The sequence below is a fragment of the Hypomesus nipponensis genome, chromosome 9, assembly GCF_054491055.1.
Source record: "Hypomesus nipponensis isolate SF chromosome 9, ASM5449105v1, whole genome shotgun sequence".
NCBI classification, from domain to species: Eukaryota; Metazoa; Chordata; class Actinopteri; order Osmeriformes; family Osmeridae; genus Hypomesus; species Hypomesus nipponensis.
In genome coordinates this window covers 16,826,782-16,849,737 of record NC_140369.1, presented here as the reverse complement: position 1 = coordinate 16,849,737, position 22,956 = coordinate 16,826,782, and the positions used below count along the sequence as shown (strand labels likewise).

Genomic DNA, 22,956 nt, shown 5'->3' with positions numbered 1-22,956 from the left:
ACAGGGGACTGGAGGGGCACAGCTCAGCGGCAGCAGTGCTGCAGTGCTGTGTGTGGTCGACCGGGGCTGTGCTTGAGTTCATCATCACTGGTTTAGCTCTGATCCTTCATGGAAGCCCCACACGCGACACACCACGGCTGCTACAACGCACCGGGCTTATGTTTTTCCTCAACATGTTAATGAAACAGATTCTGTCACGGCTGTACTGAGGACCCAAACGCACGACACACAAGGTTCTGGATGTGCGCAGACTTTATTTGAGAGAGAGATGGGGAGGACGATTGAGGGTAGCTGGTGGATGGTGGAGTGGGGTACCGGTAGGAGGAATGGAGGACTGGAAGCGGTGATCTGGTGGTAGAAGATTCCCTCACACCAGAGGCTAAGACACCGGTGCAAAGTTGTCGCGGTAATAATTGTGATACATCGTGCTGCCAATTATGGATGTGTTGCCAGGAAAGCAATCTACACTGCTATGTATATTGTAGAAGGATTACAATTGAATGTGTCATCTTCAATTTAATCGGAACTTGTTCTAACAAGAATGTGTAGGACACACTGCGTGCGTGCTAAACACAATTTTGTTATGTTATGTTAAGGTCATAGTTTAATGGAATTGTTATTTGATACTTCATGGAATCTCCTCCTATTTAGTAGCACTGTCAACACTGTCTAAACAAATGATGTATTAATTTGGCGTGTGCCTTATGGGTCAGCTGCATTGGGAGGTGGTTGGTTATGTAAAAACTTAGTTTCTACTCCAGCGCCTCGGCTTTGCCTCAGGTGGAAGGAAGAGTCCAAATCCAGGGTCCTCTGTTCCCAACACAGGAAGGTTAGCCTGGGAATCAACAGCTCCATTTAAAGCCTCGGCTTTGGAACGAAGGAGAGAGACACATCCTTGATCCCAAGTGCCTGTTTAAACAGAGGAGATTGCGAATATAAATAGTGCAGGAAGAGAGGAGGAGCAAACGATGTCTCCCCCTAAACGGCCCAGTGCCGACATCACGAAACGGAATCGCAGGCAGATCGACGGAGGACCGCGGATGCTATGAGCCGAATGGGTGGGGAGACTGTCAGCCTGTGTCAGTGCGTGGGCAGCGGTGCTCCTGGCATCCTCAATCTGCACTGTTTACATAGCCTTGCTGTTCAACTACACGAAGCCAAGCATGGGTCGGACCCATTCTAATAAGCCTCCATAACTTTGATGTTTAGTTGTGTGCTCAACTTTGATGTGTAGAGGACACACACACAGATACACTCATACACACGCAAATATTTGTTGTGGTTGCATGAGCTCGATGTGCAGCGTTTTCTAATGATCCACATTTTAATGATTACTTAACCTCTTTTGAAAATAATTTAAATGGATTTATGTATACAGGATGTCAACAACAAACGATTTACTGAAAGCCATACTGTGCACGTTTGCAGTTGGTTCATTCATTTAGCCTCTGTGTCTCTAGGCATGGCATTCTGTTTGTCTCTTTTTACCTTGTCATGAAAAATGTAGGACAGGAGAGCTTAGCACGTAAGTATGGCTGCTGTGCAGTGACGCACAGTGTGTCGTCTGATTGGCTACTCTCCTCTTCCCTCCCTCCCTACTCTCTCCACTCCTCTGTTTCTCCTTGTGACCAAGGCAGCCAACATCCTCCATATTCTGTAAGACTCTAAAGGTGAGAGTTTTATTCACAATCTCTTGCTTTGACCTTTACTGGCCAACACCTTTACCTTACCGGAAAGACACTCAAAATACACGATTTTGATTTATGATTTCAGAGCAGCATCTAATCCAATCTCGTAAGATTGACTTCCCTCTCTGGCTGCATGGAGAAAGCAGTGCCACACATATGAACGAGGTCCCCAGGTGTCAAACTGTCCGAATGAGGGACTTATTTCCAGAATCAGCTGAGCATCATTTTCCTCAGAGCTGAAGTCATAACACTTGCGCGTGGCTATTTATAACTGCGGTGTGTATGCAGTAAGCATGTTTCCCCTTTGAATCTGCTCCTGGGCGTTGGATGAATGTGATTAAGGAAGCAAACAGCAGAGAAACAGTCTTTTCCCAGCAGTGCTAAAGACGCTGCTTCTGTTGCCTCGGAGCCAGTATGTGTAAGAGAGAACGCTGAGAAGCGGAGATTAGGGTATTTGCTTTACAGAAAAAAGGACTGTGTTGTGAAATTGTAACTGGGGAAAGAGGTATATCTGCAAAACAAATTCTCAAGGTTGGTAGTTTGATCTTCTGCCTCATCCAAGGTTCATTTCACTTACAGATAATCAATACTGCAGTCAATCCCGTCCATTTGTCTGACTTAAATAGTGTGTGTGGATCCCACCCACCGCTAAATTACCAATGCTCAGAAAAACCTACGGCTTGTTTATCTTGCATGGGTTTGCATGTGAAGTGGGTGGTTTCAATGGCAACAAAAAGAATAAACAGTGAAGTACACAAGCCTGGGCTGTTGGGGGACTGGTGGAAGTGAACCTCCCAGAGGGTCTGGCTTACAGGTACACAGAGGAAACAATCACCTGGGTGTCTGAAGAGCAGAATGCTGTAGCACTGAGGTGGAGGAGGTGCATGTTGTTAGCCGTGCACAACGATAGCTGCCCTCACCACCTGCCTCTGTTCCTTTCTTCTCCACTCGTCTCCTTTCCTCACCTCCCCTTTCCTCCAACCTCCTCTCTCCTTTCTGCCTGAGCCGTGGCCAAGCAGTCTGATTCTCCCACCCACGATTTTCCACTTGGTCGTTCCCCCTGAAGCAACGCGTGTGACTGCGGTAAACAAGAAGGGGCCAGAGGATGACCATATCCCCCAAGCCACTCCCCACATCCCTGACACAAATGGACGGAATCCCCCCCCCCCATTCATCACCATCAATAGTGGATGGAGGTCACCCTGAAAAGGGGGTGTGTGCAGGGGGGGTGGGGGGTTGGATGGTGGTTACAGGGGAGGGGGGGGGGAATACCGCTGGAGCATCAGAGAGGAGGGGTGTTTCCCCCCTTCCTCACTGTCTTGTGCGCGCTCTCCGGAAACCCCTCCACTGGCTGCGGTACGACAGAAACACGTAGCCGGTGAGGTCGTCGACTACGAGGGAGGAGAGAAAGAGAGGAGAGGGGGAGGGGAACAGCCAGTGAGCAGGCGTGTGTGTGTGTGTGAGAGCGAGCGAGTGAGAGGAAAGAGGGAACGGCAGAGCGAGTGAGAGAGCGAGAGAGGGAGGGAGAGATAGAGGAAACAAGCAGAGGGAGAGCATCTCACGCTGGCATTCAGGCTGCTGTAGCTGAGGCGGACAGTCAGAGCAGGGGGACAGCCATCTCTACCTCACCCTGGGGAAGCAGCTTCACTCGCCCACACACACACACACACACACACTCTCTCGTGAGGAGTCGCGGGGAAAGCTTGGGAGGAGGGGACACACACGCGCCTCGTTTGGCTGCCGTTCAGAGAGTCAAGAACCTCCAGTCTTCCTCCGCCCGTGGACACATCCACCAACAGAAGCACACCGGAGACCAGGCTCCCTCGTCCTCTTCAGATCCGTCCGAGCGCACGCCGCCGCCGCCAACCAACCGCCGCCATGAACTTCCTGCGTCGCCGCCTCTCTGACAGCAGCTTCATCGCCAACCTTCCCAACGGCTACATGACGGACCTTCAGAGGCCCGACCCTCCGCCTCCCCCTCCACCCACGGCCACGGCCCCCACCGCCGGCCCCGGCCCTGCCACAGCACCGGGCCCGGCCACCCCCACGACGCCCTCCATCTCCCCGGCCCCAGAGCGCCGGCACCAGCCCGTTCAGTCGGCGGGCTCTGGCTTCTTCAGCTCCATCACCAACGTGGTGAAGCAGACGGCCGCCTCGGCCGGCCTGGTGGAGCAGACGGCCGTTCCCGCCGCCGCGTCCAAGAAGTTCAAGATCCTGCTGGTCATCGACGAGCCGCAGCACGAGTGGTGAGTGTGCTTCTGATTGGCTCCCCTCCCCCCGAGTGCAATCAGAGGTGTCCTCTGGTGGCTGATTGTGATTGGCGGTTGGAGTTTGATGGTGGGCTGCAGGTTGTGTGGCTTGTGTGGCTGGGGAAGGTCTGGGTTCAGGCAGGTGGAAGGGAGATGAGATCCATCGAAGAGCCATGTTTTCACGTGCATGATGATGTCAGATCTCAGAGGTGCATTCAACCCCGCACGTGCTCTGATTGCCACACAGCGCGTTCACTGATATTCTCTTTCTAATGCTGCCCACTGAAGCTATATTCATGCACGTGGAACGAGATGTTCCTCTAGGGTTCCATATTACACCTCCACTCCCCCCTGTCAACACATCCACCGCGTTTGGGATTGTCGCTCAGTTCACTGCCACCATTTCAGCCATTTCAAAGACTGCCGTCGTCAGATCATCAAATGAAGTTCCCCAGCATGTGCAGGGAAAGGGTGAATGGTGGTGACCGGCTCTGGAATAATTCATGTGGTAGTACTATCACCATAGTGACAGCAGAACGCGACCGCCTCCGTGAGCCACATTCGAGGATAAGTTTAGAGCGTGTGCCGGTGTTTGATGTTCATTTGATGTTATTTTATATCATCACTGCCAGTGTTGACGAGACTCGTTTTTTTCATCCCCATGACTCTGTGTGGTGGACTGTTAGGAAGACCTGGAGTGTGGTTTGATGGGGACATTTTGGATGAGCACGTGTCAGCTTTCTTGTAATTGTGCCGTCAAGACCGTTCACTTCATCAAATCCAGATTTTGATGACTCGCGCTACAGTGCATCTTGGTTGCAGGACCACGGTTGTCAGACAAGGGGGACTGTTGTGATCAGCCGGACAGTAAGGATCATAAGGATGAGTCCATCAATCCAAAGTCAAGCCCAGTCACATGACTGAGGATGTGACCATCCTCGTGCTATCCTGACCACCAAGCGTCTCTGGTCCGGCCCTGGGTTCAGGTTCTTTGTGGCTATTGATGGGTTCTATTCAGATCAGATAGACCAGAGTCTATGCTCAGGTATTATTGTGACCCATTCAATGACCCATGACCCATTCAATACACAGTCATTCTGGACAGAACATGCTAGAAGAATTACATTGAAATAAAATGTGGACCCATAATAACAGTTCTAGTTGACTAAATAAAATGACCCATTCTAATGTCTGTTTGGTAGTTTGTGGTTGTAGTGGACTAAAATTGATGTGGCCCTTTCAATTGATTAAGAGAAAAATAATTTTTAGTTAATCATTTGCTCAGTAGACTTTTAAATCACACTCTCCAAATATTAGCATCTCGCTTGCTTCCAGTCAATTAAAGCGCAGGGCACATTCTCTATGTTATTGCTACACTCCCTGGACTAGTTTCATACCTCACTGCCAGAGGACCTTTGCGCATTCATGGTGGCTCCAGAAATGTAATTTAAGTAACACATTTAACATAGTTGAACTGAATGCAATTATGACATACTATGTTCAAGTTCAAGTCTTTTATTTGTCAGGTACACAGAACCACACATGGTCAGACTGGGCACTCAAATTCTTAAGACAAGACAACGCAAGCACCTGGCATAACATAACATATAAGTACACAGAACATAATTTACATATATGCTGATCTTAAATAAGTGAAACTTCCTAAATATACAGATAGCAATAAATAATCGACTATACTAACCCTAATACTAAAACTTCCTAAATTACAGATAACAATGAATAATACACTATACTAACCCTAAATGCACATAAAACCAATTTCAACCCTATAACCTATTCTAACTTAGGTGGAGTACAGTACAATAGTGCAAAATTACAGATCAGTGACTATGTCAACGACCATACAGGAGCCTGGTGGCGAGGTACAGTGAGGTATGTAGACCCGCATTTATATCTGAACCAAAATACCAACGTGTGACATCAGCATCCCCAAGACAGTGTGGCCAAGACACCCTGTAGAAGGCTGGGAAACAATGCAGTATGAAGAAAACAACATGAATATTTCATTTATTTGGGGAAAACCCTGCAAGGTTGCAGCCTTGCAGGGTTCAACACATCCCACTTAATGCTATTGATTTTCCCATTGAGTGAGGAATGGGACAGAGCTCTCAATAAAATGGACCAGGCAAGAAAAATCTCCATTGTGATTCTCTGTATTGATTGAGTTTAGCTTTCAGCAATAATAATAATGTTCGTCACCCCCCCCTACCCCCCCCCCCCCTATATACACACACACAAAAAGTCCATTCACATTTTCTTTGAGAGACCGTTTAGACGCGGGAGACCCATCATAGTACAGAAGGATGGTATCGGTAGTGGCAGCTTCAAACCTGCCAATCAATAACACAGGGTCCGGAGACAGCGTCCAGGCTGATTTGTATGCGTGACAGGGTGATGTGAACCCAGAGTGGGTTACAATAGCAAGCCGGTATCAGTCACTCTCCTGTCACTCATCTCCCTGGCTCATCTCCCCGGGTCTTCATTGGCGAGTAGTAAACCTGTTTATTACTGGGTATCTACAGCATGTGTGGAAGCCAGTTGAAGCACATCAAGTAGATGGGGGAGAGGACACTATTAGATATAAAAAGTTGCCTGCTTAATGTGTGATAGCCCATGATTTGTGGTGCTGCACAGAGTCTTGAGTGTATGGGTGTCCCTGGTGAACATTGCACGGCTATAAAAACAGCAGTCAGATGCACATTACAGCTGCTCTCAGCCCAACACTTACCCTCACCCAAACTCCAGAAAATACACGCACTCACAGATGTAACTGCAAAATGGGCGTCGGGAGTGAGGCTATCAGGACGCTGCACGACATTAGGGTTATGTAACCGGGGCTATTGACGGAGACCAAATCCTCCAGGCCCTCCAAGGTGGAAGCGAGGGAGCGCCGAGGGATGAAGGGAGATTTGGATATGTCCCCTGTCTCTCCTTCTCTCTCCCTTCTGGTTTGTCACCTTGAGTGTCCCATCGTGGTGTCTCTGGAGGGGAAGAAGGTCGCGAGCCCAGGCTCGTCCGTGATTAAGTAGTGAGAAAGGACGTGGTGATTCATCACATTCACCCCTGAGGGACTCATCTGGGATCTCTCTCTCTCTCTGTTTTGGTGATTGCTTGAATGGGAGAGAGACACAGAGAGAAAGGGAAGAAAAAGAGTAAATAGGCTCATGCTTTTTTCCATTTGACAGCAGTGTCGCACAGCTCAGTGTATAGTGGCAGCCAGGTGGAGCTTGTCTCAGTCATCACCAGGGCTATCACCTCCACAACAACCATTACTCGTACTGGGCACTCGAATGGATGTTTTAAAGGACCTTTTTCCGACCAGTATAAATAATACCTCACCACTGATTAATCCTTTTTCTTCTTCTCACTTTGTTGCAAAGGATTGAAAAAGCACACCCTGGTTATAAATAAGCAAGAGATAAAAAGCCTTCTGTACAATGCAGCCAACCAGCCTTCAGCAGCCCTCTTTCATCCTATTAAAGTCGAGATTCAATCAACAGTTCCTAGTGCCAGGCAACCTTGTGCCGTCCAGTATCTATTACACCACAATGACTGATTTATGGGCAACAGAACAACAACCCAGCCAATTAGACACGGTGGAGAAATGAGCAGAGAAAATGTCACGCACAGCAGAAATATGATTTGTGACGACAAAACAATCATGATTATTATTTATTGTCAAGAGGGGAAACTTGAAATAGATCAAGACGTTAATCATAACAATCATCTGTTACCGAACCGTATGCAGAAACTGAGAGATAATTTAAAGCTGGCAGGGGCCTCGAACCACAAATAATAATAATTATAATAATAATAAGACTATGTTTATGGAGCACATTTCATACAAGAATTGAAGCTCAAGGTGCTTTCCATAAAATCTATAAAAAATAATAATACAAGTAATAAAAGTAAATCCCATACTGTCAGCTATCTTAACTAGCCTAAGACAACAGTGAGAGTGTGATAGCACAGACTCTGCGGAGCGTGCTCCACTACCTACAGTATCTACAGCTCACTGCTTAACAGTCAGCTTGTGATTAGGGTGTGTCGTCAGTCCATCTCAGCGAGGCTTCTCTGAGCGCTTCCCGACGCGGTCACACCTCCGACTGAGAGAGAGCCTATTTCCGTCCCCGCACCCCCGCACCCCCACTGCCATGCCCGGAGAAGCCTCCTCCTGAACCATCTCACCCCGGCTAAGACATCTGATGTTGCTACAACACGTCGAGTGACAAAGTGGCACACTGCTGTCAATAATCCACATTTTGCTTGTGTTTACACCACATGGCACAGCTGGTGAAATTCATAAATGTCACCAGTTAATGAAAGTTCCTGATTCCTCAGTTACTTATTTCCATTTCATGAAGCAGATTTCCCATTAGTTTCAGTTCAGGGGGGGGGGGGCATATTTAAATCAAAGAAAAGGGTAAAGCCATATGAGCATGTCTCTGGGAGATATAAGGAGGTGTGATTATCAGTGTATATCTTTGTAAAAGCTTTGTCTCACCAACTGATTAAAAGGCAGTGCTGCCAGTTTTCCCCCTTTAAGATGGTCCTAATCGATATTGCAAGCTCTGAAAGCAAGTTGGCAGTTTCCATCTTGTTTAGTTTACAGGCAGAAGATTCCTAACAGCGCCTGGGCCTTGCAGCCAAACACAATACACATCTTAAACTAAACTGCAAGCCAATCAGCAAGATAGTGCTCAGCTGCTAATCTACATACACCATCAGCTTTACCAAATGCCGACAACAGCTTGCTGACAAGGACAGCAAAAAGATGTGCGGTATGCTTGATTTGAAAAATACCAGATGGCCAAATACTTAATTGGTTTCAGCATGCAGTATTTTGTGACGGTCAAGGAAAAGGTTGGTTCTCATCACGGCTGCGTTGAATAGAGCAGATCAATATCCTGTCATCACCACATAGCTTTCAGGTCATTCATTTCCTGGTAGAATGACCTTTTAACATGTTGGAAGCCACAGCCAGTATGGTGACTTTTTCCCTCTCTTTCTTCCTCAGTCTACTGATGCTGAATAAGGAGAGGCCATGACAGGTTGAGAGGCTGAAAAGGCTCCTTTCTGTACACTGCCCTCCATCTGGACATTTTGTACACAAGTATTAATGGCAACGGGAGACGGTATTGAACGTGTAACCCACATGCCATGGAAACACCTGTTAATCTCTCATCTCGAGGGTGCGATATTCAGCATGCTAGGAGACGGGATTTTTAACACCCGTCTGGTCTTTGGTCTGCACCTTGTGGACTTTTTGAAATGAACACTGGTGTCGTGTTCAACCTGGACCTCAAATGTACACACCATGTTGACAAACGGCCCACACAACAAAGGCACGGGGTGTCAATCAAACTCAAGTGGGTTGGGACAGATAGTACCACACATAAAAACCCTAAAAACCCCTATCTCTGACGGCAGTGTTCGCCCAGCGTGGTCTGGAGCCAGCAGAACCCTTCCCCTAGAACCCAGTCTCACTGGGCCTCTGGTTCACCAGGCTCGTCATCGCTTGACTCGTCCACTTCTGATGCTCCACAGGCCCCCCCGGCTGACAGGGCTGGTGACGCGCCAGCGGTTCTCATGTGTCCAAATCTCCATGCTCTCACTTCTCCTCCACAAGTATGGTGGTTTTCACATGAAATCGGGGCTGCCATTGGTGGTCATTGATTAGAGGGTCGTATTCACAATGTCACCATGCCTAAAGGGGATTTGATCATTTCAGGCCTGTTACAACAATTTCCGTCATGGTCAGAACAATATTAAGAGGAACACTATTAGGATCTCCAAAGTAAACTTCAGCAAGGTGATTAGAAGTGGTGGCCTTGTGTGCCGACTAATCGATGATATCGATTATAACTAATTGATGTAGATGGAGTGATTTATTGTTAATCAGTGATGATAAGCTGCTGTGAAAATAATTAGGCACAAAGGTGGCAGACCCCTAAAAGCTTTTTACTGTGTAAAAGTGATTATTGAGTAGTGTAATTCGTTTCATTAATGTTAAGGTGCAGTCAGGGTAGCTTGGAGATTTTTCATTTCTGCATCTCATACAGTGGCCCTTTCCACTGTAAGAGAGCAGAACAAAGAGATTGCATTTGAGAAGGCTCAAATGTTAACTTGTTCTTCTCTAGACAACTTGGAAGTAATAATTGCTGCCACTGCAAATTAAATATGCCTGAGATAGTCAGTGACAATAATTGTTCTACAGATGCTAACTGCATATGTGCATCCGAGTACATACTGTATTGAACACCTGTGGATCTTTCTCTGACAATCTAAAACAGTTTTCTGGTCAATTATTCACTCTTATTAGATACCTGCATACAGTACAGGGTTGTTTTCCTGATTCTGCATTCTGATGACATCGAAAAGCTTTATTGAAACGGGAATAATCAACAAACGAAAGCAGCCCTGTCCAATCCATCCGTTTATTTTCATCAATCCTCACACGCCGAGCTCTCCTCCTCTGACCTCAACGAGCTTCTTAGCATCACGTTAATTGACATCAAACTCAAAGTGTTGTTCATCATCATGATACAAGAGGAGGCATCGATAGTCTGTGTTTTCTCTGTGAGACAAACAAATTGAATTTGTTTTCAGTTGCAGGCAGCTAAGTGGGCATGCTGTCCAGCAGCACTAGGTAGCCTTCATTAGTATCTTCAGCATATGGTGTTGAGTCATGCCTTTGATAGAGGCTACAGTAGCTGGCTGGTCATAGTGCCAGGTGTGGGTGTGCTGCTTAGCATAGCAGTATCTCTGCCCACTTCTCATGGACTAAGTAGAACTGCCTGGCAACGTTTCAATACACAAAGCCTCTGAACAATACCCCATGTAATCATCTCATCCTGCAAGAGTTAGAGTTTAAAAGCACGGTACAATGAATCTTCATCGTAAACATGCATAATTAAACCACGGGGTACAATCAACAATGCTCATTCAGGTCTTCATGTTGACAGTGTTATGTCAAATGTGTTTTGAGACAGTGGCAGTAACATCTGCATGTGCCAACACTGCGCAGTGTGCTGTTTAGCAACGTCCTTACAGCACATTTACATTCCACTGGAACTAAAACGAACGATTTTCACACCACTTGACGCATGCACAGACACCACCCAAGCACCACCTCTGGATGAACACTCTGCTTAAAAGATTTGTGAGAAAATGACTGTCCACGCCTTGCAGAGAACATTCATGTAAATGTAGAGCACTGAAAGCACAATTCACTTCTCGTGCTGTAAACCCAAACACTCACTGAACACGTGAGAACAATGTGTCAGGGACTATTCTTCACACATAGGAATTTATAGACAAACAGCTCTATCCATTCTCGTCCAACCACGTTTTTATTTAGCCGCGACCGACGGGGAATCGTGTTCATAAGCTCACAAATGACTTACGGCTTTCCTCCTGCATTCATGTCCGCAAATGAAATCAATGGCTGGTAATTGATCTTGATCTCTCTTCTACACAGGCTTCTCGATTTGGATGAATGCTGCCAGACCAAGAACACTAACAGAGCTAGTGCCACTGTTGTTGGCCAACATGACTAGGTGGCTGCCTTTTGCTGATAAGCCTGTTGTGGGTGTGCTTAAATTGGTGGCGTAAAACGGCACTGTTATGCTGAAAGCTCCCATCAATCTCTACAGGGCGCACACACAAACAAACACACACAAACATTTGCGAGAGCACACACCAGTACACAGCTATCCATCACCCCCACACATCACTCAGGGACTCACGTGCCGCTTCCAACCAAGCACTAAAACCAAAACTGGCGGAAAACCTCCGAGGCCAGCGCGTGTACCCCGTCACCACCACCGTAACTCGAGTCGTGACTCGCTCTCTGCTGTGCTCAGCTCCAACAGTAAATCACAGCTCTTAGTCCTGCGCAGGGCACAAAGGTGTAGGCTGGGACATTTCATCTTACCCCAGACGCCGGGTCTGCACATGTCCTCAGGGGAGGTCTGAGGCCCCTGACACCTGCCCCCCCCACCCCCCCGCCACCTGAGCCCTTGTCTTCGCTTCAATGACCGTTGCCTCAGCAAGACACTGGGCTTGACATATCGTCCCCTCTCCTCTCCTCTGGCAAAGTGGCACTGCTGCGGCTGTGATGAAGCACAGCGATAAACGACAGAAATAGAGTTTGGCTCCGGAAAACTGGTTCTCCTCCTTCCCCAGGGTGTCTCCCACTTCTCGGCCCCGGGGCCAGGGGAAACGACACCGTGATTCAGGGAGAGACGGGTATGCTTCAGTCACAGAGGTTTACTTAGGTTTACTGTTATTTACATTGCCTTAATGGATTGGTGGATAAGGGGGCTTTTATCATTGGAAGCCGATATATTACAACCGCTACTGTAGAACTGTTGAAATCTGTCAGCAGCAGGGACCGAGACTCGTCCAAACGAGCTGGCTGAAAACCCTGCTTTGATGCTGTGGGGTTCCATCAGGACATGGCACAGGACAAGGATATAAACCTGTCCACCGAACTGATATCCATGCGATAATGCCAGTGAATTTAATTTCCTCATTAAGTCCTGAGTAGAGACAAACACAATTAGGATTTGGGGCTTCTGAGCTCCAGAGTCTGCATGCTGAATCATTCCAGACGTGTGCTGGGGAGGGGCCCCCGCCTGCCTGTGATGTCACCGAGACCCGAGCCTGATGGGAAGTGAAAAGAGGGCAGGACGTCTGCAGGGTCGCGTGGACGGGCGCGCCGCGTCGCGCGCCTGTCAGGCGTTGGTGCGGCGGCGGCCTCGCCACTGATCCGAGGACACGTGCTTCCTCTGCTGCCGGAGCAGGGCAAGCGCATGATCGCCAGAGGGCACGACACTCCACCAATGGCAGGATGCTATCAGAGACGTCTGGGAGAGACCGGAAGCGGAGCGGTGAGGGAGAGCGAGAAAGATGAGGAGAGACAGAGAGGGTGCGGGAGGCGAGGAGGAGGAGGAAGAAATGTTTAGAGAAGAGCAAGAAGGAGATGGAGAGAGACAGGAGGAGGAGAGAACGCCGCAGCAGACGGACGCCACGATTGGGATTGTTTAGAGGGAACAGAGAGAAGGGAACGACACGTGTTCAGTCACCGTGACTCTGGGGCATCGCACTAGCAGATCCCATTACAAGCAGCATGCAGATTACCCCTTAATAGACGTGCTCAACGTTTATCTAATAACACGGCCCGGGAGGGAAGGGGATTGGGTAAACACATCTTCCTCTCAGTGGATGTCTCAGCCTGTGGTCTGCCGAGCTTGGCTGGGCTGCAGCATCTTTCTGTAATAACCTTATGGACTATTAGGTCTACAGATGAGCTCTCCACGTCCATCTGTGGCGTGTGGCAGAAAGAGAGCATAGTAGGGAGTCAGGTGGCTGAGCGGGTAGGGAATCGGACTTGAAATCTGAAGATCGACAGTTCGATTCCCGGCTGTGCAAAATGACGTGTCCTTGGGCAAGGCACTTCACCCTACTTGCCTCGGGGAAATGTCCCTGTACTTACTGTAAGTCGCTCTGGATAAGAGCGTCTGCTAAATATGTAAATGTAATAGAGCACATTGCCAACCTGATCTTTGTCATTTTAGAGTCTCAAGAAAATGGTTTTCCACACACTTATGTAACCAAGCCGTCCACCAGTGACTTTTAACATCACCAGTAACGGTACATTGAAGGCACTGAGGGTATTTTGTAAGAACAACCAAACACAAAGCCTAATGCTGGTTGTTCACTGGCCTTTCTCGACCCTCCCGTGCACTTACCAAAAACGACGGATATTTAACAACCCCCTAATCTCTGCATGGTGGATTTCATCCGCATGTTGTTGGAGGGAAACTTCTCTCATCCTCGTTCTCTGTGGGCGCCTGCGTAAGAGGCATTCGCCGTCTCCCGGCCTCTGCATTAGCATGGCTGCACAGCCACTGAATGCATCCTAATTACTGTCACAGAATGCCATGGATCAGAGCAGGGCTGTCGTCCCGGGAAACCACACAATATCCAACAGCTCCGCAGGATGCGAGTAATGAGCATCGGTGAACCGTACACAGAGGCTGGTCCCTTCTGCATAGTGACCCGTCTGCAGAACGATGCAGTGCAATGTCTGAGAGGGGGCTTGTAAAAGCTCGCAGCTCCCCGACTGTCTGCAGAGCTAAACACGGTAATCTTCCGCAGTGTGTGGTTGGCTTGTGGTGATCAATGCAGGTCCATGCGAGGGCCATCATGTGTTAACCCCAATAAATGCTCATGTCACTTTTCCTTCCTCTGGCTTTGAAATATTACAGCAATTAATCAGTGGGGTAGTGTAAAGGCTGCTGGAAGCACAGGGATGTATGAATTGCATGCTGTTTGGCATGATAAATAAAGGTAAATATTCGGTAGCAAACAGTCATTCCTCAGATTCAAGGACGCTCTCAGCAATGGTGGTTTTCTCCCAGCCTTGCCAAAGCCGTAACTCTACAAACACCCCGAAGACACACCCAGAGACCTCTGCAATTGACACTCACTTCTATTTTCTTGTTCACTGGCTTGAACCATGGCAGTGAGTCCCTGTTTCCTGTCAAAGTACTCCTTGGAGTGAGCGACTGGGGGAAATACAGCCATGAAACTGTTGTTGTATTAGGGCACCCGTGTGCATCCCATCGCGCCGTGTTGGTGTTGATAAGTTGTGTTATGTCATAGATCCACATTGGCGTGCTGAAGCTTGAGGTTCCCAGTACCTCATCAGATCTGTGTTCCTCGGTCGCGGCGGGAGCTCTCCTCTATGACGCAACCTGCTTTTTCCAAATTACTTAAAAAGCCGCTGTGCGTTTTTCTTTCTGACAGCTAATGGCCTTTGTGATCATGAATCCTGTCCCCAGGCAAGCTGCCATCTGGCAGCTCACAGGGTTCTCATCCTATCTTTGTAAAGTTTAATTTATTACACCCACCTGGTGTCACAACTAAGGGGTGAACGGGGTTCAGAAGAACTGCAGGGAAAGCAGAAAGAATGAGGCAGACGTTGATGGGCAGATACTGGCCCTACTGTGGGACTGCTGACAGTGCAGGGGCGACATTTTATCACAAGGTCATTTGTCATTAACTTTTTATGACAGTGTCCTGTCAAATCCTTTTCTTTCTTTATCATTGGGTAGAGACAAACACAAGCAGTCAACTCTTCAATTTCAGCACCTGCCTCCACAGTACCTAGCTGGAAGTACAGCAAGGTTCTGTGTAACATCCTTAGCCTGTGCCTCTGTAGGACGGAGACATAAAAGCTCAGCTGCTGGATCAAAGCAGAGTGACACAAAGTAACTAAGAAAAGCTAAGGTCATGGTTTCTGCCCCAGGCCGGTCTGGTCTAAATCACTCACAAACACACATGAGATACAGAACGACTGCAGCGGCTAAATTTGGAAACAGATACAAGCAAGCTTTATTTATCGACGTGAAATGTTCTACTACAAATATGAACCTGTTTTAAGCAATGTTGCCTTTACTGCTACCTGGTATTGCTGGACTAGACGCTGTGGATGTCCACTTGATACTAGCCCTGTGGGGCAGTGTCAGGCAGACAGAGTCAGAGGGGGAAGACACTGAAATTAAGTCTGTTAGACGAGTGGAGGATTAGAAAGAAAAATCTCTTTATTTTCCTAAATGATTGGACAGTGCACCAGCTGATAAAGGATTCGGCATCTCACTTGAGCAGCTCAGATAGGCTTGCTGGCAAGGACGTAGAAACCACGACTGCATATCATGGAAGTAGACTATGATCGATGATCTAGTTAAGGGAACACTCGCTGGGAATATTCAACTTGTATTGCTCCAAGAGTGTGTGTGTTTCATCGTTTTTCTCATAGAAAAAATATCTCCCCTGAATTAATTAGTCTTCCTGTAATGTGAGTGTCAATGTAACAACTGGATAAAATGCAAAGTTGACTGAGAATTCTGAATGAAGTTGTGGACGACTTTAGTACCCAGGAGACAGGGCTGCCTTCCTTCAAGCTAAATGATCATATCATTCTACAGCCCTCCTTGATAGATGTGTCCTGCACTTTGAGCAGGCAGCTATTTAACCTCACCTTTCTGTAACCCCAGGCAGACAGAAATTAATGAACACTCGGGTCTAAATGTAGCCTAATGTAGGTTTGCCAGCTTGTTGCTTAAGCCAAATCACTGCACTGCTGCATGTAGGCAGACTGATCGGTTATATTTCCCTAAAAACGTCATCAGAATCATAATTAATACTAAACCACACAATTGGCTTTTTCAATGAATTTGCCCATTTTCCCCAGAGTATTTTAAACTGCATTGCTTGAGACACATTTCCAACCTACCCCGTTATTCAAAATGTAAAATGCTCTCTTCTGATCGCTCATATTCCGTTTGCAGCTATAGTGTTAGTGCCGATCGAGTGAATTACAACAAAGCTGACGTTCTATGCAGTGTCAGCTCTACTCAGTGACAGTGACAGTCTCCTACTCTGGTAAATTACACACAGCAGCAGACAGCGAAGAAGAGAGAGCTCTTCAACCATGGAATAAACGACAAAGCTGTCACAGTAAGCCGACGAGATAAAAATAAATGCTTGGTGGATCTCACTGGTAGGATTGAACTATTCAGTTTATACTACAAAAAGGTTGGAGCATGTCCTGTACTAGGCTGCGTTGTCAGTCTATTGTGGTAGCGCTTGGTCAGGATTTTCACCTAAATCTCACAGCTAACATCACTGCCATTTCAAATGTGAAGCCCTTTAGTACATTGATGTATCTTGCCACACACATAAATCTGTCGGTGAGTGTTCAAGTTGCAAACATACTGAACGGCATTAAATTCATTTGACTACAGCTAGTCATGTAAACACATTCTTGGTCATTCTTTTTAAGAACTTCATTTTGAATCTTTTCCCAGCCCCTTAATTTATCAAACATAAAACAGGCAACCAATAGGGAGCTGAGGCATGTCAAACGGTCTGAACCTGAGTCGAGAAAGGCTGTTGCAAGTGAGCTGTTTGTGTGTATGTCACGCTGGTCCGAGCTGATAGAACAGCTGCACTTCACACAGTCTTTTTCGCCCCCCCCCCCCCCCCCCCATCTCTCATCTCACTTGCTTGATTTGTTTAGATCACAAAGGGAATTGCATAAATGAGTCTCGTAAATCAGGTGCCCAGCTCGTGGCCTCTTTCACAACCCTTCTCTATTACAGTGATCCTCCGGGGTAGAGAGGGGCTGCCTAGCTCAGAGGATAGCCCGACTCACAGGCTTCTGGTAGCCGGAACGCATACATAAAACACCTTCCTGTGACCCATAAATGCATCACATGGACACCGTATAAAGAAAAGGTAAAGGACACCGGTGTTGTCGCCCGACTTACCGCAACAATACCTCAACCTGTGGCCCTCTTTAAGTGATCCCAGCCCTGACCATTGCTTAACCCTACACAAAACCCACTTTTAATCTCTTGACACCAAACCTGCCCCAACCTAATACCAATGACGTCTGGTCATTACAGTTAGTACTCAGAGATAGGTACCTCTGTACACCCCCATTCCAAAGCTCTATTACTTTAAAACGCTAGTCACACCACAGCTAGTTTGAGTCAGCACCCTGTCTACAACTTTGCAGTTTCTGTGGTGGAGTCGAGCATGCATTATGTAGGCCAACAGTAAAACCTCCCATAACTGCAAGGAGCCCTCTCTGGCTAAAAATGTACACTTGTTCTGATCCTCTACTTTGGGTTATAAGCTGTGTCTCTCTAGATTGCATCAGGGAACTGAATAATACGGAGATGGGATGAAAGGCCGATGTCCCATTCAAATCATACAAATCATACCTCCGGTTAGAATGTGATGAGGCTTTTTATAAACCCTCATTAGACCAATAGCGCTTCAAATATGACGACACTTTATTAGAACATTACACCACATTGGGATAAGCATTCTTAATGCAGCTCAGTCGATTATGTCACACATTCATATTTGTGTTCCGTGTAGGACTCAGCCGTGTAACAGGGATTTCAAAAGACATTCAGTGGGGAAGCATCCTCACATGCATTCCAATATGCTCCTGTCATCCCTTAAGCATTTTCCACTCGAAACAACTTGTGTAATTTGTCACACATAATGTGATTTAGGCGGTATATTATTTCCCCAAAACTTGAAAAACCAAACATTTTGGAATGATGTACCCTTAAACGATGCCATCAAATGAAAGGCACTTAGTCTCCGTTCATCTTCTGCACAACATGCCCGTGACTGTACATCTGAAAGCTTTTGTGACACCGTGAGCACTGGCCGCCGTTGGTGGCTGACAGCTCAAGGTGACATACTCCAAAGACACCCTCGGCTCTCCCCTCGTGATCTGGTCCTCTTTGTGCGCGTGTGCGCCTGCCCATCCTAAAACGAGAGAGGCATTCTCTGCCTCCTTTCTCCTCTGTCGTGTACTCTCAGTTCCCGCTCTGCCTTCTCCTTTTCTCCCATTGATTGAGAAGAGCTTCATTTGTACAAGAGTCCGTGGGCTGCTGCAGACTTCAGGACTCCACCAATCAATAAACCAATGGTTGGGTCCGAGCATCTGCAGAACATTATAGACTCACCAGGGGCCAACATTGTTGATGGTTTGGCTAGACTTTCAAACCTGACTTTTTAATTTGAGGTGTCTCAGACATGCTCTGCGGTCTCAGTTTTGTGTTTTGTGTTGAAGACAGCGAACATATTATCTTACTGGTATTGTACCACCAAACTATGTTGGAATTATTTTTCCCTGCAACACACAGGATGTGAGAACAGGTATTATGTTTAGAATTCAGCCCTGAATTCTGTCATGGGTCACACACGCAGCTCTTTCACGTGTCTATTTTTAGCTGAAGATGAGAGTTTAATCCCATCTATGATAATAAACACGCCTTATAAAGACGATTTCTACACCACCATAATACGCTGTTCTAGTACCCCCACCTGTCACAATAGCAATGTGATGAGAACCATTTAGGATTCTGTTTTTCACTATGAACACACACTCCCTTCTGCTGCAGGATCAGAAAGATGTGCAGTCAAACACAGAGTCAACTCAGCAGGGCTGTTTAGTCCCATTAAAGCTGACTAGATGTTTTTCAGCACTGAAGGCTACTGAACAAAAAACACTTTACGTGAGAGGAGGAGTTAGAACACGACACGAGAGAAGCTTCCAGGCGTCCATTTTCTTAAAAAAAAAGAGTGGATTTGTATTCCCAGAAGATGGCAGCATTGCAGAGCCTCTGCTTAGTGGAGGCTACATATATTTCTACAAGAACCTAAAGAAGGCTTTCTGTCCAAACAAGTAAACACGGGTCATGTTTTTATTTTGGTCAAATGTATTTGAACTTCCAACAGATCAGACATGGCTCATGGAACATTCATTCACAAAGCTGACTAATATTTGCTTCACTGCAATAGTAACTGCTGCATTGATATTGGGATGTGGTTGTGCTGTAGCACCAGTGCAGCTTGGCTGAGTGAAGGTAGCTGGTGACACCTGAACCCAGGCCAAAACAGTCAAAAGCTCCACCCATATTTTCAAGATGATGACACGATGTTTGACCATGTTTCTTTCTTCTGTTGCAGGGCTAAATTGTTCCGGGGAAAGAAAGTACAAGGGGACTATGACATCAAAGTGGAACAGGTAAAACACACACTTTTTCTCATCCATCCCAGAAGCCTTAAAGCACCACTGACAGCACTTTCGTGCTGATCCGTTGATGGCCCTCGTAGCTACAGGAATTCTCCCAGGAGTTTATTGTGAGGCACAACGTTAAGATAATTGGTAACACTTTAGAATAATGGTCCGTTGTTAACGAGCAGCTACGCAGGAAGTTATAGGTTGTACTACATTGACACCGAACATGTCTAAAAAGTGAACAATTAGTTGTTTTTTTTACTCTTAACATGGTCATAGCATTTCAGAAACTTGCGCCTCAAATGGGTTCTTTGTGGAAACCAGTTTATAAATATTATATCCGCCCAAAAGACGAGGCTTGTTTCTCGTCTATACTGTCCTTACCTCTCAAATCTGTCAGATATCTTCACCGATGAACTCTGATAGGTTCAGTCTCTAAAGGTTCCTCATACGGATTTCGAATGGGGGAGTGTCCTCCCCAGCTCTGCTCTCTGCTCAGAGTGGAGGCCAACGAGCGATGTGTGACCTGCTCACATGTACTGTGGCGTCACATGTTCAGCTGGGGCGCAGCAGAGCGAAACCTCGGGAGAGGTTCTCTGTCGCCCTCTGACCTCTGGAGCCACTCAGACCCCTGCAGCCAGACGTCTGGCTTTCGTTACTGTTCTGCTCCACCGCGGTCTCCTCACACACACACATACACCCTCCCACACACACAGACACACATGCCGACACACACAATCTCTCTCTCTCCCTTGATTTCCGCAGACACTCTTTGTAAACACGGCGCGCGCACACATTTGCAAAACTTGCACCTCTTCCTACCTTTTGCCCAGCTCTCACAGACAATGACAAGAAGGTAGACGTTACACAGTCATACATGTGATGAGACCCCAACACATTTACGCTGTGACATCACTGGCATGACTGTATGCATACATCCCCCACATGTATATCGAATGTACATTTGAGAAAATCCACTGACAAATCCAACAAAATGTGAACGTGTGCTCAGAGGGACGGCTGTTGCTTGACAGTAAATAAATTATCTCTACTCACAGAATAATATCAACAAACTCCATACTCACTCCACTCTTAATTAAAACATTTGATTCCCCTCCACATTGTCTTGGAGAGAATGTCTGAGTCACTCCACTGTCAGCGGAGTAGGCCCATACGGTAACTGGTAGGCGTGTTTGTCTGGGCCTTCGATACAACAAAAAGTTTAGTTAACGCGTCAGTCTCTACTTGAAAACCGCAGCTTGTTAAATGACTAATGGTTAAGAAGAAGCACCTAATTTCATTTCACTCGTAAAGAGAACAGGCCAGTGATATTGCATGTCACGGTCTACTAAGAGACAAGAGTGTGTGGGTTTGTGGTGAATCATCCAACCTCAGATATATTCTTAACTGGAACACATCAAATTCACTAGACTGTGATAACGGATAACCTAGTCAAGAACCAACAGAAAATTCTCTATATTAAAGATTTAGGCTTGTCAGACATTCCCTGTAATGCACATGAATATGGTGGATGATGTAGCAATGACATCGTTATACCCGTCACCCAGGTCACAGGGTTAAATGTACATCACATTGGATATTTATTTTAATTATTATCACCTGAACACGTCTTAGCCCAATTGCACTGAAAGTACCAAGTCAATGAAGGGAATAGTTGAGACAAGTTCAAGACAAAATCAACGTGTAGTTGAGTATCACAGAAGACTGGACAATGAATGAAAGAAATCAATGGAGTATATGGTATCACAATATGGGAGGATACAAGATGATTAGCATAGCCTTCGCAGGCACAGACAAAGGAAACTGTATGCTAGATAGCTTTTGTTTAGGTCTTTAGATAGGGCTCCTAGAAATGGCCTTGTCACTCCTTCAATTTTTCTCATTCAAGGTTGCATGGCATTATACACTTGGGTAATATTGTGACCTCTGACTTACATTAGTGACACAGGCTTTTCCTAGTTGCACCTTACAAAGAACTAACTTATGGCTATGCAGGCATAAGAAAACAGCATAATGATAGTTTATCAATGACACAAGAAACATAATTGATAGATAGGCATATTTCTCTCCTGGACATTACAAAGGGTTATGTGCTCATGAACTTAACATAGCAAGGTATAGATAAAACACTGTTTATTATATTCAGAACATTTCAAACAGTCTATAAGTAATAAAGTAATTATTATCTTTAATTATGTTATTATTATTGTTAACTGATCAATGTTTCTGTTCCAGGCTGAGTTCTCAGAGATCAACCTGGTTTCCCAGGCCAATGGGACTTGCAACGTGGACATACAAGTGATCAGGAGTGGAACCAGAGTGGTGAGGTAAGAGCTTGATATGTTGCCTCTGTCAGAACAAAATAGCGTCCGACGGCTGCTTCAGACCAACTTAATAAGGTAGATGACACGACACAAAAGACTGCCAAAGCTCACATGCAGCCGCAGTGAGTGACAGTTGATTTGGAAAATGCGACAGCGCTCTTAACACAGCATCATGACTAGACTGCTTGACCGTGACTTGCAGGGATGGCGGTCATGGTTGTTTACAGATCTTAATCAACGGAAAAGTACAGATGCCTGACTGTTTCGCCACCGCAAACCACAGCGGTACCCACGGCCTGACGGGAAACGTCTGGGATTAGGCAAGAGAGAGAGAGAGTTACAGCAAAGTTTCGCAGACACCAGGAAATGAGCCGCCCTCTTGAGCCTGATCACTGGCTATGCCCTATAATTAACATTTATTTGGTGCTCGTACAGCCAGGGGTGAACAACATGGCTCCTTATGTTTGGAGATGTGTACAAGATGGCGAGGTGATTCATGTGTGAGTAGCTGTGGGGTGGAGTTTCCCTTCACCTGTTTTGACACAGAGCATGACGCTGCCTGCAGACTACCTTCTTGCCACCAGTGACTGACTGGTTTGTCTTCTGACTGGATTCTTCAACGACTTCTTCTTATTCCTTCATGCAGACTTGGGTACTTGGTGTGGTGCCAGTATGGTGATACAATTGTGGTCCCAAAGCATTGTGAATAAACAAACAAGTCTTTATTAGCATGTTACGGTACAAATGTTAATCATCTACAAATGTTGTATATAACATATACAAATGAATGGAATTGAATGATAAATATACGTGTGTGATACGTGTCTGTGTGTGTGTGTTAGATGTCTGACAGTAAAAAGGATGGATTCCCTCGCCATCGTCTTGGTAGGAAACCATTCATTATGAGCCAGGTTTAAACATGCATACACGCATTAACGAATGGTTTGTGGCATTCCTGTTGAGGTTCAGTGTCAGTGGATTAGTGGGTAGGATGCATGCATATGATCCACATGGTGTGTGAACACAAACCCCAC

The 22,956-nt window shown here is 46.5% G+C and overlaps 1 protein-coding gene across 2 annotated transcripts in view; it reads left to right on the top strand.

The window, feature by feature from the left end:
• Positions 1–3,566: 3,566 nt before the first annotated feature.
• The window catches only part of syn2b (synapsin IIb), a 35,805-nt gene continuing 16,415 nt past the window's right edge, over positions 3,567–22,956 (top strand). For both annotated transcript variants that reach the window (XM_084704683.1, XM_084704684.1), the window contains exons 1-3: positions 3,567–3,934; positions 19,526–19,583; positions 21,834–21,925. In XM_084704683.1, coding sequence (XP_084560809.1) covers positions 3,567–3,934; positions 19,526–19,583; positions 21,834–21,925 — 518 coding nt within the window. The remainder of the gene's footprint in view (positions 3,935–19,525; positions 19,584–21,833; positions 21,926–22,956) is intronic.